At 38.3% G+C, this 19801-nt stretch overlaps 1 protein-coding gene across 1 annotated transcript in view; it reads left to right on the forward strand.

Annotated features, from left to right (window-relative positions):
* Positions 1-19801, forward strand: part of rc3h2 (ring finger and CCCH-type domains 2) — a 37693-nt gene that overhangs the window by 653 nt on the left and 17239 nt on the right. The window contains 9 exon segments of the mRNA XM_030149240.1: positions 7459-7778; positions 7892-8009; positions 9536-9769; positions 12164-12274; positions 12277-12338; positions 15045-15245; positions 15349-15481; positions 16340-16458; positions 17446-17558. Of these exon segments, the coding sequence (XP_030005100.1) occupies positions 7548-7778; positions 7892-8009; positions 9536-9769; positions 12164-12274; positions 12277-12338; positions 15045-15245; positions 15349-15481; positions 16340-16458; positions 17446-17558 (1322 nt within the window). The 5' untranslated portion in view covers positions 7459-7547.

The raw sequence follows: 19801 nt of genomic DNA on the forward strand, positions 1-19801 counted from the left end.
AATAGAGTGCGTTTAGCAGCTCCTGATGTAAGAAATCTTATCCTTATAGTGTTCGACTAACAGCACATCATTCATTTTTGCAACTGGTGCTGGAAGATAAATAGGAAGCAGATTGTTCCTGAAATCAAGGCTCAGCTTCTAATGAGCTGTACCTCGACGTTAACCCAGGTTTTCTAGAAATGATTCAGGGTTTTATACCTTGAAGCTAGAGGAATTTGTGTATATGATGCTGTAATGATGGAACCTGGTTGATGACAATCTTTAGGGCCTTAACAGCATAGTCACAGTGTTCTGCATAAATGTGAAATATATGTAAATGCATAACTTTTGATTTCAGCCTGACTTCCTAACTAGTTTCCAAGAGCAAGTGTTGCATTTTATTCACACATGCCTTCAGACTGAAATGCAGCACTGTGATCCTAAAGTTAAAGTGTGCAGGTGCATGTCTCCTGCAGGTCACTCTATAACCTGCACATTTGTAACTAGCAGAAACTTGATATTCTCAAAATATTACCCAAGGCTGCAACAAACTGATGGCTCCCAGACTGCATAACTCATGACTGCTCCTGTTTCTGCAGACACATCAAGCAGGAATAATAAAAAACACTAGGTCTGTATTGTATAATATAGCAGTCTGTATGGTTACCCTGCCTCTCGTCCAGACACTACCCCCCACACTGTGATGACAGCCGTAATGAATTAATAATCATAGACCCATATAGCTGCACTGTACACTCAAAAACACAGTGAGCACACATGGTTAAACTACTCCTACTCTACTACTAGTACTAGTACTCCTAACTACTAGTACTCCTGTTATACATTTTTTATAACATATTTTCAAAAACATCACATGGAATACAGGTTTTGCACAAATTATAACATCGTGTTTCCAATCCAGAACATGTTTTATACTGGGAAATGTATAGTCACTGTGGATTTTTGTGTTTTTTATGACCAAATGCATTAGTGGTGTGTTATCTGTGCTACCCAGTGTGTTGTATAATGTAGTTCAGAGTCTGCACAGAAAAGCAACCATCATCAGTTTAAAGTGTTAAACCTTAACTTTCTCTTCATCATTTACTTGCTGCTGTGGTTTGTGGTTTAAAGGATTCACTTTGTTGGAACGTTTAGTCTGACTTAAACTAATTAAAGTCTTTTTTTTTTCTCATCAGTGTGGTGGGTGGAAAGTTTCAGTGTTGTTTTTAGTGCACTATATTACACAGACGTCTGGACTTAAGAAGTTAATATTTAAATTTTAGGTGTAGTCAGAGTTGTGAGAGGATCAAAACCAGAAGATGGGGTACATGAAAGGCACATATGGGGAGGATCTGAAAAGGTTATCTGCACATTTGTGAAACTAAAATGTAGTGAATGTAAATGTCAATGTAGTATGTATGTACTGACTATATTTATCACAGTGTTACTCATTCTGTGCTGATGTGTTGTAGGTGAGGAGTTAATTGTTGTGGTTTTGTAAATCTTTGCATCTAGTGGAAAAAACCGAGTAGATTCAGGGACTTACATGAAGCTCAGTTCACACAGCTGTATTTCCACAACTCAAGGGGAGATTGCAGTGACTTGCATTAATTCCCCCAACCTTAGTTTGGAGGTAAAACTCCAAATAAATCCAGACCTTCATTTTCTATTAGAGTAATGTAATGTTTTGACTCATATTGCATAATTACATCCTATAGAAAAGCCTATATTCTAAATTTCCCTATCAAAAAATAACATATAAACATTACCTTTGAAAACATCTTAATTTGTCCACTTATACAGTTAAAAACCTGTAAGATTCCACTCTTTTTAGGCTCACTTCTGCCTTTCTTGGCAAACATCATACACTGTGCACCTACATGACAAAATATTGAAAATGAACCAATAATCTAACAAGAATAATTCTAAACATAACTAATCTTTATACCTAATCTCTCTTAATCTAACTTTAAAATGCCTTGACTCTTGAATATGCAGATTTATGTCTTGAATGGAAGTGAGCCTCATTAATTTGACTATGTTTGACCCTATCACATAAATAAAGCTTATCCACACATATATGACACACACCAACACCACGGTGGACTGCATCACCTTAAACGCATGGACAGCATCAACTTAAACGTAAGAATGTGAAGTAATATGAGCATCGTCCTACTGCTTTTCACCGTCACTGTGACCCCAGAATTAGAACATTCCTCGTTGTGTACTGTCTCTGTGCATGTTTGCGGGTGGGTGTGGTGTGAGTCTATATTTGAGGGGTCTCAACACTGGGAGTATGTTCACAGTCCGACAAGTTTGTGGATGTTAAAATGCTAAACCACATAATGTTAAAGGTAATCTTGTAGGTTGAGGATGTGGGTTGAGGACAGACTAAAGGTCAGGGTTAACCACAAGCTGTTAATATGGTTAGTGTTCTTTCTCCAGAGAATGAATGTGAGTCTGTAGTGTCCCTGTAAGTGACGGAATAAGGGCTGTCTGTAGCAGAACTGTGAGGATGGAGAGTAAATGAAGCAGCCAATTTAATAATGCTAGTCATTTTTCATGGTTGGGGATGAGAATGTTTGTGCCTATATGTGTAGATTTCTGAGTAGTGTAAAATATTTAGGATGATAGTGTATTGAACATAGCTGATTTTTCTGATGGAAGAAACAAGCCTCCCTGACAATCCATTCTTTATTGTTGTGGACCTGAAAACTTTAGTTACTTTATTTTACTTTGAATGCATGGGTATTCTTTCCTCTTTTTGCCAATTAGAGATATGCATGTGTATGAGTGTCAAAGCTGATCTGGAGACAGTGTGGTCATATGAGAGTCTTACGCCACATGGCCACATGAAGGCCAACAAACAGGTTGAATGTCTTCATCTTATGGCATCCACAGCTATCTGACTAAATATAAACATAGATGATCAGACTTCTGCGAATATGGCTGCATCTGACGAAATCTTAACAGCAATCAAGAAATACAAGCCAATGTCTGTGTTACAGGTTCAATTTCCACAGAAGGTGGAAGGATTGAATGGAATTTCTGCACAAAGATGGCAAAAACTATCAAGGGCTGCAGCTTTAAGTCAGACCAATTAGTCACCTCCTTTTAAATAAATGTTTAGTGTCTCTGTTCTTAATGCCTTTCCCCACTGATTCAGGGGTACAGTAGAGGTAACTGTGACAGCTGACTCCTCTGGGTCTTACAGAAATACTCAGACTGGAGTGACACAGTGACAGACAAAATGTCATGGCACAGCACAATGGGAAATTCATGCCTGCAAGGAATGACAGAGAAAAGTAGAGACAAATAACAGAAGCGTAAATTAGGTGTTTTCATCCTGTGATAAGCACATTTGTTTATCTTTACGTGCATATTGCCTGCCCATATCCTATTCCTACATTTTTAGTGTTATTCAGTGTGTGTGTGTTTCTGGTTTAATCCTCCCATTGGACAACTCTTCCTTCCTTTCTTGGCTTCAACTTTGATGTGGGTTTCAGAGTTCCAGTTTCTATGGAAAAGTGACTAATAGCAAAAATGCAATCTAACAAGCTATGTACTAAAGACTGAAAAGTGAGCCAGAATGTTCACAATAGCCACATAAGGAAGATCCTCTAAGACATTTTCACAGACACTACAGTTCTGGTGACATGAGCTCATAATTTCTTTCTAACAATTTGTGAGGCTTTTCTCTTTTAGAAGTACTACACAAACACATAGAGAGGTTCTGGTAATATGAGAAGATTCTCATGTCTCATCTGAACAATCTCATGTGTCATGTGACCAGTCTAACTTTAACCCAGTCATTAGGCTAAAACTTAAGTCTAAACTTTACAAAGGCCCTTAAAAAGCAATAAGACTAATCTCTTTCTATGATAAAAATAAATAAATAAATGTCTTTCCTCAAAGATCTTAAAGCACACATACAATCTCTCTCTGTCTCTCTCTCTCTGAGACATGCCAAAGGAAACTCCAGATGCCCTCCCCCACGAGGAGGGGGCCAAGTCAGGACTCACTGTCCTGAGCCAGATGATAGCTCGCCAACTGTTGGCTGTAAAGACACAATGTACTTCTCATCCTCCACTCGGTGGAGTGGGTGGCTCAGCAGACCGCTACAGCAAAACACTGTGAAGATTTTCGCAGCATTCCACCACTTTCAGGGATATGCACCATGTGTTATGTACTTTCAAATGGAATATTTGGATGATTTCCTAAAGTTCAGATACAGTGTTGCTGCTGAAATGTGGGCATAATCAAACCTGTAGCAGAAAAGCTGTTCTCACAGGCTGATTTCCTCATTTTGAATATAAGCAGCACAAGAGAGGAGACTGATGAGGAAATTGTGTTCTGTTGTAATAATCCAACACGCCCACTTCTCCTTGTCACAAGATTTGACTTATTCATTTGTGTGGGGGCTTTCTGTGTGTGCATGTGGCATGTCTCCATGCATGCATGAATACTGGTCCACTCATGTGAGTTATGTCTAGATGATTTTATTTTGAACCCATGTCATGTGAAATACTTGTGCATTTGAAGGCAGCAGTGGCGTTGCAGTGGGATTTGAAATGACCATTTCTGCAGAAACACTGGTGTGTGCAGATGAAACAGACAGGGGTAAACCATGCGCACAAGGCCAGGCTTCTGCTTCTCTGCCTGGGACTGGGTAAAAAACAGGATGTAGCAGTTGCTCTCAATGCTCTGAGCAGGAACAGGTGGATGTCAACGTGACTACAGCTACTGAATCCCGGTTAACAGTTGCCCCCAGAGTCTGCACCACTCCCTAATCTGGGAGAACACCGAGCCCGAGTGTTTTATCCAGGCTGACGCGCCGAGATAAAACTCCAAACCTTCCTCGTCTCCAAACTTCTTCCTAAATCCGTTTCATCACATGAGCGCCACCTCGGTCCTGCTCAGAGGGTGCTTCAGCAGTTTGTGGGTTACAATCACCGTTATGGATGTTATATTTGGGCTCCTCGCGGAAGGAAATATGACGCGCGAGGGCAGAGCGGACCTGTCCACGCGTTCGAGGAGGCAACGCGCTCCGCGTGTTTTGGAAGGTGTGTAAAATGAAATGAACTGGGAAGTGGTTGCATAGTTTTGGAAATGCAGACTTTCAGATGCGTTTATCATGAGGATATGAATATTTTTTTTTGATTGAAGACGAGTATGGCCCGTGCGTAATGGATATCCTCCTGTGTGTTTCAGGTGTCATTTCTGCTGTTTTCTAAGTTTTGTATATTGTCAGACTTCCTTTCAGTCTCATGCAGTGTTTTTTCCCATCCTTGCATATATTTCCTCGTGTGCAAATCATTCAAACTTCGCTCCAAACAGGTCCTGTGGGTTAGCGGACATGCTTTGTCTCCTATAATCTCCTTTACTCTCACTTGTGCTGTGTGCGCATGTCCTTGTGTAGTTGTCTGGCCACATTTTAGTATTTGCCCAGATTTGGGAGGACATTTTGGGCCTGTAGGGAATGCACTTCTTCAATGATCTTTTATGTATCTGCGTCTAAGCTCCTCAAGTGGACTTCTGAACCACTCTGAGTGTAAATTTTTTTTATAGCTTTTTATGGCACCTGCTCTAAAAGGTAAACAGCTGTAATTTTGGTGACAAGACAAGATGTAACAGTCTCTGAAAGCAACAGGTGTACACTGTCTGCTGGCTCTAAAACATGTTGCATAACACAGTCAGGGATCAGACTAAAATTATATATGTATATTTATAGTTGTGTATCAATAAAGGAGTGTCAAATAAAACAGGTTTCAGAAAAATAAGCAGTATTTTTATCCTGTGTGGGAGAATAACTCATTATGGTATCATTATAGTGCAACCCAACAGTGCAAAACGTGCTCAGACAGAAATAGGAACTAGGATACATTTGATATAAACAGTAGATGATGTCCAATAAACTTTCCCTGAAACAGGATGCTTGTATTCTTTAGTTTTATCTGCCTCAACTAGCAGACACTATCTGTGTTAAGTAGTGCTTTGCTCCTGCAGTGTTTTATGATTCAACATGAGCTCAGACTTCCTAAGACAAGATGAGGTTTGTCTTAGAGAGCAAAGTGGAAGATGATTCTGCATGACTGATCTTACTCTCAAATATATATTGGAGCTTTCATTTGTGCTTCTTCCAGATATAACTGCAGCTGGATCGATGTTTTTTTTCTCTGAGTGTAGGAAACAAATTACTCGTGGTGTAACCTTTCCAAATGAATATCAGATTTTGTTGTTAATTTATAAGTGTGGTGGTATAGGTTGATTTTACTTCAATACTAAAGCAATTTTCTGCAACTTATCAAAAGGGAAATCAACGACAGAGAATTTTTCTTATTTATGAGAGTTCATCATAACAGCCAGTGATTTTACTGTAAGTTGACAATTTTAAGACTTTACTGAATATATTTTAATCCATTCTGATGTTTGATTAATGTCTCTACTGGAAGTATTTCCATGTTTGTAATGAGATGAGTGATATGTAGCTGTTGTCTCTAATTTGTGTGAAGGGACATCTTTATGAGCTTCTTTTTAGTGCAAAGTGAGTTTGGAAAGTGCTTCTTTTAAGAGCAAGGGAGAGAATTTTTATTGCCTGTGATAAATTAAACAAATTTATGACTTTGTGGAAACAAATGCTCCAAAATGGATATATGCTTCAGCTTGATACCTATTGCATTTGATAGAACTCTAAGAGTGATTATATTAACTCTGCTGTTTCATCTGTGTGATAGATACTGTGTCACCATTAATAAAATAACACGCAGTATTAGAATTCATTTAGACTATCTACATGTAAGTAACAGGATCTCATTGGGTCAAATAGATCAAACTAGGGCTGGGTAATAAAATAATAATGATTGTCATGATGCAATAGCACATTGTATTCAATATAATTTTATATCACAGTAGTTGTTATTATGGTATGCATTTTTTGCCTCCAGTATTCTTTTTTTTTTTACATCATCAAATAAAACACTCAATGCTTTTAATGCTTTACATCTACATTTGTAAGATTTGCCATAGTTTGTCATATTTTTACCATAAAGAAAAGTTTAAAGCCACAAATAAACATCTAGTGTCTTCAGTTTTCACTCACATCCAAAAGTTAGTGTTTAAACCAGAAATAAATAATGACTTGGTGTTTATTAGGATGAATATCAATAAGAAAATTCAAGATGACTTTTTCGGCACATGGCCCAGCCCTAGATCAAAAGGCATAGCAAAAATATAATAAAGTTTTCTAAATTAGGCTATTTAGCCAGTTAGTGCTGAAATGGTGTATTTAGATTTTAGCTCCAGACTAGACTCCAACTTGGACGATATTTTCCTTGGATAAATAATTCATTATTTAGAAGAGCCAAACAGTCAACACATTAATGAATAATGAAAGTATTTCCGGTCGTTGCACCATCATTACATTTGCTATATAAAATCTGCCACTAGAACTCCATTTGTGTGTCCCCCTCCTCACAGACTCTGTTGGCACTGGCTGGTTGTCAGACCTCGGTGACATGTATACACCCTGAGCTCCGTGTGGCCTCTCTCGGTGGTGTGGTGGCAGGATGCCCGTGCAGGCGGCCCAGTGGACAGAGTTCCTGTCCTGTCCCATCTGCTACAATGAGTTCGACAGCAGTGGCCACCAGCCCATCAGCCTGGGCTGCTCCCATACGGTGTGTAAGACCTGTTTACATAAACTGCACCGCAAAGCCTGCCCGTTTGATCAGACGCCCATCAGCACTGATATCGACCTGCTGCCGGTCAACTGTGCCCTGCTGCAGCTGGTGGGAGCTCAGGTGAGTCAGAAGGAACAGAATCATTGATATTCTAGTGTCACTGAAGCAGCTCAAACACAGGTACATTTCTTTGTTTTTTATTATTATTTGTGTGATTGTTACGTGTGTCTCAGGTGCCAGATGTGCAGCCCGTAAGTCTAACCGGCACTGCAGAGATCGAGCACTACGAGGTCTGCAGGGTGTGTGTGGAAGAGCTGGCCCTCTACCTAAAACCTATCACTGGAGCTAAAGGTAACCTGGCTGTATGTGCAGGCTATGTTTGCCTTTACATCTTTTACTGCACATTTGTACAAATTTTAGGCATGTTTACTTCACTTGGGTGTGTCTATTTTATCCATCTTTATATTTCTGTTCCACTACATCTCAGAGGCAAATATTGTACTTTTTACTCCGCTGCCTTGGTCTGACAGCTCTAGTAGGTTGTTATATTGCAGGTTTTCTTCCCCTTCTTTCCATATATGTACTGATTTTGAACATTTGTAATAAACTGATGGATGAGGTGTTGGTTTATTGAGAAAATCTCCTCCTTTTTAGACTGAATATACTCATTAAGACCCTCCGAATTAGCTGAAAAAGGCTTTGAACCCTTTGAAAACTTGGCTGTAGAAATACATATTTCTCACAGGACAGCCATGCTACAAACAAGCTGATCTATAGAACAGGTTGTATTGATGTATATTAAACTACCAACAGTTTGTAAAGTACTTCAAATGAGATCACCTGAACTGTAAAGCAGTAAAAACATATGAAAACATTCGAAAACATCATGTGTAACAGTAACACATGGGGGTTGTTTTGCATGCAGAAAGAGTACTGACTTGATCATATTTATATACCATAGTACTTGTATTGGAGTATTTTCATAGTGTTATCAGTACTTTTACTTAAAAGAAAAGGATCAGAACTTTTCTTCCACCACTGCATTTCTATATGTTTTTAATGATAAATATTAGTTTCATCAGTGGACATGTGTGAAAGGTAATTTTTTTTTGGTGTTACATATGCGGGGGACACAGTTATAAGCTGCCTGTACCTTGGCACTTATGTATCTCACACCTCTTATGACACTTGTCAAGCTCCTGTACTTTTATGGTACTGCAGGAAAATTCAGCCCTGTGCGTAACTGAATGGGAAAAATTACTCTCATTGAAATTCTCCTTTGTTCAGCCAATTTTCTGTGGCAATGTTTGTCTTCTTTTTACTACGTGTTGTTTGCCCAATTACATCATGTGGACGAATCACGCTTTGTCATGTCTGGTTATGTAAGAAGCAAGGACTCAAATATTAGATTGTGGAGAGTGTGGTGGGGCATAATGTGCATGGATAACTTACTCCTCCCCTGTTGAGGGCAGTTACAAGAGGAAGTTGGTGTTGGCATCTTCAGTTGAATCCCTGTGTATTCTATTATGAATCCACAGGGAGTCCCTCTTTATCTTTGGTTTTGGTCCATATTTGTCATTTTGATAGAACCAGTAGGTGGTGAGGGGTTTGACCCACCACCATCTTTTAGAAAATAACCATGGCTAAATTTGTTCCAACTCCTGTGTGATATGTGCAGTGTTATTTTTACTAGTTTCCATAAACACTGCCCTTGTCCTTCAATTTTTTTGGAGGGGAAACATAACATGTAAATCCACTCATTACATTGTTATTGAAGTTAAAGAACAGATCTAACAAATTCCCAGCTGTTATTCCGTTCCACAGGAATGTACTTGAATTAAACAATGAAATAAAAAACACTTACTGATCTGCTACAGGGGTGGTGAACCTGAGTCCTAGTGTGCTCAGTCGTCCCATGCAGAGGAAGCTGGTGACTTTGGTGAACTGTCAGCTGGTGGAGGAGGAGGGCCGTGTACGGGCGGTGAGGGCAGGGCGGTCCCTGGGAGAACGGACCGTAACGGAGCTCATCCTGCAGCACCAGAACCCCCAGCAGCTCTCCGCCAACCTGTGGGCAGCAGTGAGGGCACGGGGATGCCAATTTCTGGGACCTGGTAAGTCATTACATGGTGATTTAATAGAACTGTTATGATTAAAGACTCAATCACACAGGCATGATAAAAGTATGAAATGTGAAAATATTAGGCCTAAACCTTTTCCAGCCTTTATCATCATATCATTACAACTCTTAAAATGTTCTTTATGGGCAGTGGAAGGTTTTCCCCTGGTTGTGTGCTTATGTGAAGTTTGTGTTGGAGACTGTTTAATACTGGACATACTGTTGACACTAGCAAACTCCAACATCTATGGGAACAGCCACAATACACCAATTTCTATGTAGAGATTTTATGTCCAAATGCTAGTGTCAACAGACATATGGCATCTGGTACAAGACAAACTTCATGTGAATGCATGCAGAGTTATATAGTGAATCCGTTGACTCTTTCTAAGTATAATTATGCAAAAAGATAAACACAAAGCCCATGTATTATCTTTGGAAGAGTTCAGCATTCAATATTTAGTAGAATAACTGATTTTCAATCAGAACATTTACTTCTGTTTACCAATCTTTCACGACACTCTTCTGTTCTTTATTCAGCGTGGCTTTGTTCGATGACTTGGACCACTCGCCTTTCTTTTTTCTAGAGCTGTGATTGTAACTTTTGCCACACCATTCTGTTATTGTTGCCATTTCTTACTCTATTACCAACAGTAATTTGAAAATCTAACTACGATTTTATGTAGTTTTTATCATAGACTGTATATAAATGGTGATCTAGAAGATGAACAACATGGCTTTTTCCATTTTGTTTTTTTTTTAAAACACGTAGATGGAGTTGGAACTGAACAAGGGACAAAAGCAGAACTTAGTGAAAACACTGACTACATTGACTAACAGTGTAATAATAAATGCCAAATGTTAACGCATATGTTTATGTCTAATAGCAGTAAGGGGCAAGGACCTGGGCTCCAAACTGAAGCCAGTGCAGTTGTAATACCACTGCTAGCCACTGGGGTTGACTCCAAAAGGCCCTGCCTCCCATAGACTTGAATTTCACTTGTTTTTTTATGTCAATACTTTTCCGCAACTCATTCTGGTCTCATCTATTTATTTTGTGGCCCATCTTTGAAGTTTTCCTACATAAGAATCCCTCTATGGATGATAGTAATGTCAAAGTCATGAACTTATTGATACCTGAGGAAGTAGCAGGTTAGTTGATAGACTGTATAAGTCACAAAAGTGACATGTTTATTTGTGCTGTAAAGGTGTGTGTTTTAACATGGGAGTCTATGAGGATTGACTCACTTTTGGAGCCAGCCCCCAGCAAGGTTATTATCGTTAACGAAAACTAACGGAATGACAAAAACTAGAATTGAAAAAACATTTTTGTAAACTGAAATGAATAAAAACTATAATTAAAATAAAAAACGATAACTAACTGAAACTGTATTGTATGCTTACAAAACTAACTAAAACGTCTAAAAATTCTGGATAAAATTCCCTTTGTTTTTGTCTTTGCCAATGTCGGATTGATATGACATTGATTATTTCGCTTGAGCAATTTTAGCTGGCGGCACCATACGGCACTTCACGGCCCATCACTTCTCATCACTTGTCATTTAGAGTCAGCTTCTCATCCCCACTCTACCTGGAAACATGGAGACTAAAGTTGGGGGAAAGCAGCAGAGTCCTGTCTGGGATTTATTTGAATGTGACAGCGAGGAAGAAAAAAGATATGAGAACATTAAAACTAATAATAAAACTAAGCATTTAGAAAAAAAATGAAAACTAATAAAAACTAGCAAACTGTTCTAAAAACTAATTAAAACTAACTGAATCAGAGAAAAAAAGTCAAAATTAAATAAAACTAAACTATAATGAAAAATCCAAAACTATTATAACCTTGGCCTCCAGTGGACATTCAAGGAGCTGCAGCTTTTCTACGACACTCTCTATCTTGATCTCACTTTTCACTTTTTCCTTGGTCATCATTTAAAGGTGATGATTTGCAGATAAATGACCAAATTGCTCTGCTTGATGAAGCTGCATTTTAGCTGCTCTGGATGTGAAATTAAAGGAGCTGGTAGGCCTTCAGATGACTGGACACCAGAAGTTGCCTTTTGCATTTTCTGATTTGTCTAAAGAGCCTCATTGATCTGTCTACGGGTGCCGATACCCAGTGTCCTGTGATGATTACTCATAGGGCAGATTCTGACTGAGAAAATATTTCTCATCATGATAAAACTGTGAGTTCATTTAAAAGTCTGAGGACACATGGGTTGAAGATGCAGGTCTGAATGTACGACGGACACGAACAGATATGGTATCATCTGTCAGCTTAAACGTACAAGTAGTGATTATGTCTTTCTCTCTACATTTCCTCCCATTTCTTCATATGTATTTCCTCTGCCATTTACTCCATCCGTGCATCCACCGTCTTCATCAGCTATGCAAGAAGATGCACTGAAGCTGGTTTTACTTGCTCTGGAGGATGGGTCTGCTCTGTCCAGGAAGGTGTTGGTGTTGTTTGTTGTGCAGAAGCTGGAGGCTCGGTTCCCCAGGCCTCTAAAACCAGCATAGGCCACGTGGTGCAGCTGCTCTACAGGGCTTCTTGTTTCAAGGTACAGAGAACACATATGAACACACACACACACACACACACACACACACACATATATATATATATATAAATATATATATATATATATATGCACACACAACAAACCCATATATATCTGAAGATATGCTGGCTTTCCTCAGCCGTTAGAGTGTAGTAATTTTTTTTTTCTTTTTTAAACTGAACAAATGAACATTAGTTTGCTGCATTTCCAAGAACCTAAACCACAATAGATGACTTGATTAGTGACAGCTACTTCAATAGATTCTCATTTACCATCACGTAACCCTTTACTGCAGGCAGCCAAACGATTTGTTGTGTGGTTATTCTTGTGGGTTTAAATGTAGTATTTTTCTCACAGTGTGCTGCAAGGAATAGGTCAAAGAGGTCATAGTGTGCTCCAGTTTAGCATGTTGACATTAAAGCAGTGCACTATCACATATGTCATACCTCTAATAAGGATCTGAGTTTCTTTGGATATTTTTGTGTGTGTATTTCTGTGCCTGCTATCTGATGACTGGCATGACATGGGTGGTAGGGTAGAAATATCAGCTATCTGCCTGTGATGTAACAGCGGTCTATATTTGCCCCCGGTGACCTGCTCTGCTGGACCGAGACAGACAGAACAGGGTAGAAATTTAATTCTGTTTGTTTGCAATTTGGACTGTGAACCCACAAGATTTATAGCTCATAACAGATGCTGTGTGTTGGTGTCTTATGATGATTACTCATAGGACAGATTCTGAGTAAGGGGGGAATCCCTCTGTCTGATCTGAGTTTGAGTTTATTAGTCTGAAGACACCACATATGGGACGACTGGTAGTTAAAACGGCCTCGTGGAACTGGAAATTTGCACTGTAATAGTATCAGAGACCTCCCAAAATAAAACACAATCTTAAAAACTGTTACTAATGAAACGTGGTGTTGAGTGACGTCAACCTTGGCCTGAGGGATATGTGTTAGGAATAGTGCTGGCTGATACAAACGACCTTTTTGTGTCTTTTTTACTTGGTCTTTTTCTCCTTTTTGTGTTTTTGTGCCCCACAGAGATATCCTCACCTGGGATTGCAAAATAACTTAAAATATGTCTTTGAATCCAACAAAAATAAAAAATGACACCACATATATAACTCATTGGTTGTATGAATACACATAAATGACACTATAATAATATTTGTATATTTTGAAATCAAATTATGTGTAAAGATTTTTATTACATAGTAAACACCAGTGAAATACTCTAGCGCTCAGGACATTCATTTACATTTTAAAATATGTACTTGGACTTGGAATATCATTTACATTGTGTGTTATAGTTATGTGTACAATATTACAGTTAAAATGATAGAAAAACATGTTTCTGATCTCAAAATACATCACTTAGCCTCTATACATGACATGCTTTTCTGTAAACCCAAATACTGCAAAAATTCATCACTCAAGCAGATATAACTTGTAGTGTAAACGCTGAGGAGAGAAAATAGGATGTTTTCATATGAGGTTGTTTTTTTTTTTTTTTATGAAGTTATTGTGTATTGTCTTGGGACCTGGATAAATAAAGGATGCAATAAAATAAAACATCTTTTTTTTGAAGGAAAGCTTGACTATACAACGACTTTTTTCTTACTTTATTCATTATTTAGCCTGGTATATCTATTGTGATTCTACCTCTGTGTCTTTCATGCTAAGAAATAAAATTGGCAAGAGAAGTTTTACGTTCCATGATCTCTTTGGTATTTTGAATGTGTACCCTGTCTTCTTGCTTTGAGACTGATTGTTCTCATTATTAGTGATGTTGTTATAGTTCAGACTGTTATTGATCCTCTTATACTCCACTGATTATCTATTTTGGCCACTTTATGGTTGTACTGTTTTCACCGTTTCTATTAATTACCTCCGCCAAGGAGGTTATGTTTTTGCCAGGGTTTGTTTGTTTGTTTGTTTGTTTGTCTGTCCGTTAGTGTGCAACATAACTCAAAAAGTTACGGACAGATTTGGATGAAATTTTCAGGGTTTGTTGGAAATGGGATAAGGAAGAAATGATTAAATTTTGGTGGTGATCGGGGGTGGGGGGACCCACGGGGGGCGCCACTGATCAGCCTTGGCGGAGGTCTGCACTCTCCGAGTGCTTCTAGTTTATGGTTTGTATTTTTGTTTGTTTGCCCATTTCCCTCTTGATAATGATATTTTTGTTTTTTGGCGGTTTTAACAAATTTTTTTATGACTTTTGTGTAGTTGTATTGTTTGTAATATATAACATGACCACCCTTTGAAAAATAAACCACCTCAAGATGTTTAGTGTAGTAAAATACAGTGAGAAAATGCAAAAAATAATCATATATAAGTACTTCAGCAGTAAAATTACAAGTACAAGTGTTGAAATGCAGTAACTCAGTAACACACGAAGAATGTAGTAGAAAACAGGCAGTGTTGTGATGTTTTATATGAAATACAGCTATAGAAACAGCTAATTAAATAATAAAAAACAAAATATCAAATGTAAAACTACCTGTGCTTTTTAAACATACACATACGGTTGTACATTTTACACTCTAACAGTTACTTTACTGAGAAAAGCATGAATAAATAAGTAATTTTTTCAACTGTTCTATCAGTTTTAATAGGAGAAGCTGTAACAGTATTTCATCCATCCTTCTCTTTCTTTTTTTTTATCTTTTCCTCTCCAATGCCTGACCTCTCCTCCCTTCAGGTGACTAAGCGTGATGAAGACTCCTCGCTGATGCAGCTGAAGGAAGAGTTTCGTACATACGAGGCTCTCAGGAGGGAACATGACGCTCAGATTGTCCACATTGCCATGGAAGCAGGCCTACGGATTTCACCTGAGCAGTGGTCCTCTCTGCTGTACGGAGACCTGGTCCACAAGTCACATATGCAGTCCATCATTGACAAGGTATAACTGTTATTCATCAGTAAGAGAGAGAATAAAAAACATAGGCCACGTTTTGTTTTGTTTTTTTTTAATGTCTTGGTCTCTCTTCTTCCCTCTGTTCTAGTTACAATCTCCAGAGTCTTTTGCAAAGAGCGTGCAGGAGTTGACAATTGTTCTACAGAGGACTGGAGACCCTGCAAACCTCACAAGCCTTAGACCACACTTAGAACTACTGGCAAACATAGACCACAACCCAGGTACACCAAAGTATTCTTTTCATCATTGTTGACAGGACATTGTACTGAGATTAAAGATGAGTTAGTGTCAGTTTTAACCATTCAATCAGTTACATGTTAATAATCTAATAAAGATGTTTGTGTTTTCTATAGTCTGGCTCTTGGAAATGCATTTTATTATGTCATAAACTGTTTTTCTTTATGATAATACCTCAGATATTATTAAAAAAAATGCTAAAGTTAACAAATCTCAAATATTGTCACCCTCCTGAAATAATTGGTCAAATCATTTTTTCAGATTTTTCGGGAAACACAAAAAACACAACCAGAAATTGAGTATTTGATGATATAGGCAAAAAAGGGTCATTTTTGTCAAAAAATTACTTGAGCAGTTATTTTAGGAGGTTGGCAATTTGCTCGAGGAAGCTCTGACATATACATGTACATATACATATACATAAACATATGAGACCCAGGAAAGTAAAAGGTTTTTTTTACATTAAATAATTGCCTTGATTGGAAACGGCATAATACTGTTTTTTCTACTGCGTGTACAGTCCCCTACAGAGGACAAAAATGAAATGCTGGGTCGCAGGACGATGAACATATCTTGGTTATTCTGGCACACTGTAAATTGTTATATCATATGAATCAACACATATTTAGATTAGTTTCTTTGTTAGTTAAAGTGATTTCATTTGATCTTTCATTTACACAGGGAAATGAACTCAGGCACCATTTTAGTTGCCTTATATAGCAAATATTCTGTCAAATAGAACATCACTTAGACCTTGGTTTGCACCTATCTGATCTACCAGCTATTTAATGCTTTTTTGCAACCCTGCACTAAAGCTGTAATCCACTTATTGGACTCTGCAGATGCTCCAACGCCATCATGGGAGGAGCTGGAGAGTGTGATGTTGGCTGTGAAGCTGGTGGTTCATGGACTGGTGGAATTTATACAGAATTTTAGTAAGAAGAGCCATGACACTCCACAGGTACACGGATGCATTAAATGAAGCAGTAATTTAAAATGGATTACACAACATGTAAGAAAGTGGGTGGTGGGTAATAAAAGAGAAATTATATTTGCACAATGGCTAAGTAGAGAATATTGAAGAAGGGTAATTGAAACATTTATAATAATGCCCACTAACATTAGCAGTGTGGCTGAATTTATCAACTATATGCTCATTAATTATTCAAGTGATACAAAGAGCACTTAAATGACTGTAATAATCAGCGCATAACACAGCTGTGAAGATTGAAAATGGTTTCTAACAGTGAGTTAAGGAGAGTGAAGAGAAACCACAGCTCTTCTGGGTCAACATTAGAGCAGATTTTTACTACGTTTAATATAAGCATGTCTAAATTAACTTATACATATTCATATATAATTAATTATGTAGTGTTTGTGTATGTAAGTATGACGATTTTAGTGAATATCTGTCATCAAAACTGACTTATGTCCTTGATGTTCTCATGTTGTGTTTCACAACAAAATTAATAATTTGTTCTTGGCAGTCTTTATGTCTGGTGTTCTGCTTTTTTTTATTATTACTTTTCAACAATATTATCTGACATTACATGGTCTTTGTTATGGGTACATAAGCAAGTAAAGTAAGGAAGTAACCTTGGATATGATAAAGATCATAAACAGTAAATATTAACTAATATTTTGACATGAACTTTACTCTTATTCTGTTGATTATTATATGTATTCCTAATAAACATGATGACCTCTAGATTTGAATAGTGTTGAACATTAGTTTATTTCAATGTTTCAACAAGATTATAATGAACCAGCAAATATTGAGAGGATCATAACCATGCATTTATACATTTTCTATACTTTTCTAATGCATTATTTATACTAGATTAAATTGGTGGTACAAGCAATAAATGCAGCTTCTTGTGTAATATTCAGAGCTAAATGCAATAATAATTTTTCAGTTTGTGCTCTCATGTCTGTGCTGTTTTTTCAGCCTCAGGCCAACAGCAAGTATAAGACCAGCATGTGTAGAGATCTCCGTCAGCAGGGAGGCTGCCCCCGAGGAACCAACTGCACATTCGCACACACACAGGATGAGCTAGAGAAGTAAGAATAAAGAATGTAGAAAAATGTCTGCATGAATAATAAGATTCATACAGGGGTGGGCCCAGATTACAAATACTAAAACTATCATTGGGAAATAGGGGTACAAGTTCTCTGGGTTGTTTGGGGAGTTCTTTGTATGAATCACGCTTGTCTTGGAGTGCATGGATGCTGTTTCCGTTGGATGTTGTTTCGGTGGATCATGTTTGCAGCTTTGTCAAAACTTGCCATTTACAGCATGTCGTTACAGCTCCACGGTTGTTATTTCTTTTAGTGAGTGAGACTTTCATAACAGTACCATGCAGATAGTAGGATGAAGGAAAATGAAGAGATGCACTTGTCCAGTCCAATTCAATCCACTTCATTTATATAGCACATTTAAACAACAAGAACATTTCCAAAGTGCTGCACATAGAACTGTAAAAATAATAAAACAAATTAAAGTTTTGAAAAATTCATTAAAAAAATTTACTTTGACCTACTGTTCCCAAAATGTAATCAGATCTATTTTGGCTCACTGGCAATCTATAAACCCAATTTGGTATGAATTCAATCAATAGTTTTCCTGCTAGAGTGTTAACAAACAAACAAACCGAGCCAAAAACAATACCCCTTGCCTCCCATTTGGGGGGTGGGGTAACAATAAAATCAAATAGCTAAAAGTAATAAAATAAATAAAAGACACAGAGGACCACACAACTCATGCGGAGTTAAAAGCCAGTGAATGAAAGTGGGTCTTAAGACGAGACCTAAAACACTCCACTGTGGGGGCTGTTCGGATGTGGGGGGTGGCAGGGCGTTCCAGAGTATGGAGAGGTGTGGGTGCATAGTGTGAATGACTGAAACACTCTATGATCCGGAGGGACGCTACTGATGATGCGTCCCTACCTGCTTGCCCTGAGTGATGTCTATGGTGACGCCAAGGCTGGTGACTTTGGGACGCGCATAATCTTTGAAGGGTCCCAAGTCAATGAAGGGACTTCCAAACATCCTAACTTGTTATAGTGGCAATCTAGCTACAAAAAATGCCACTTGGGGGATTTTGAAGACATTTCCAACTCATGATGGTGTGTAAAAACACGGTCTGCCATGGATGTGCAATTAATACTTTATTTACTCATAAATCTTAAAAAACACCTACAAAAAGGGCTGAATGACTTAAAAATGAGCTCATATATAAAAAGACAAAAAAAAAAAATACTAATAACACCTATTCAGATGGTCACACACACAGGCACGGTTGAAAAACTGTGTGGCTTCCCATGGCTCAAAAAACCCTCTGATCACTTGTGTCTCCCTTATATAACCTCTGCCTGGCTGATTACGACCTGTGCCCAAAGGTGTGCAGGTAACCCTAGCAACCAAGTGCCTCACCACCAATACATGCCCACTTTCACACATATAAACACACGCACGCAGCACAAGTCTAAATTGGCTACAACACTTCTGCCCTTCCCAATTTTAGTTTTGAAAAATTCTGGGCTAACCAAACCTTGACGTCAGTCGTCAGACGACAGTCGAGTAAGGGTGTCGGGGCAGTGGCTGTTTTTAGAGACTTGTTCTAGCAGAGTGAATCCCACAAGACAGACTGGATTTGGTGTTTAACCTTCAGTGGCATCTAGTGGTGAAGCTGCAGATTGTAATCAGCTGAGTACCTCTCAGCTGAGCCTCATCTAAGGTGGCCCTGGTCAGAGCCTGTGTTTGTTTTCTCCATTCTAGGCTTTAAGGCGATATTACCTTTGAAGGTGACAGTGGTACACATGGATACTACTTTTTATCTGCTAAAACAGAAAGAAACGGAAGAAGAGGAGTTCTGGGCTGCCGCAGACACTAGAAGGGAAATGAGAAGTGGGATTTGTAAATGCAGATATCATAATGATAGTTTCATAGTCTCTGGTAGCCAGACCTTTAGTATCTCTACACACCATTATCACTGTACCAGTACTGTAGGTATGGAGCTCTACACTGTCTTTCTAGTCTAAAAGCTATTTGGATTGTTTGGCTAATGTGTCAGTGGCACTGAACAAAGGACGGGACAACAGTGCATTTGCAAAATAGCTTCAAAAGAGAGGTTATTTTGGAAGATGTGCACATGAGGAAGAATGTCATGGTATTAAAATGACTAAGTCCCTCCAACTGAAAACAGCAGGTGTGTTTGTCAGAACTTGTCAGCATAGATAGAGGATGGTAGAAAAATGCTAATCCTATGAAGTGGAAATAGCGTCCTTTTATTCTGACAGTACTTC

Source organism: Sphaeramia orbicularis, chromosome 12 (assembly GCF_902148855.1).
Source record: "Sphaeramia orbicularis chromosome 12, fSphaOr1.1, whole genome shotgun sequence".
Taxonomy (NCBI): Eukaryota; Metazoa; Chordata; class Actinopteri; order Kurtiformes; family Apogonidae; genus Sphaeramia; species Sphaeramia orbicularis.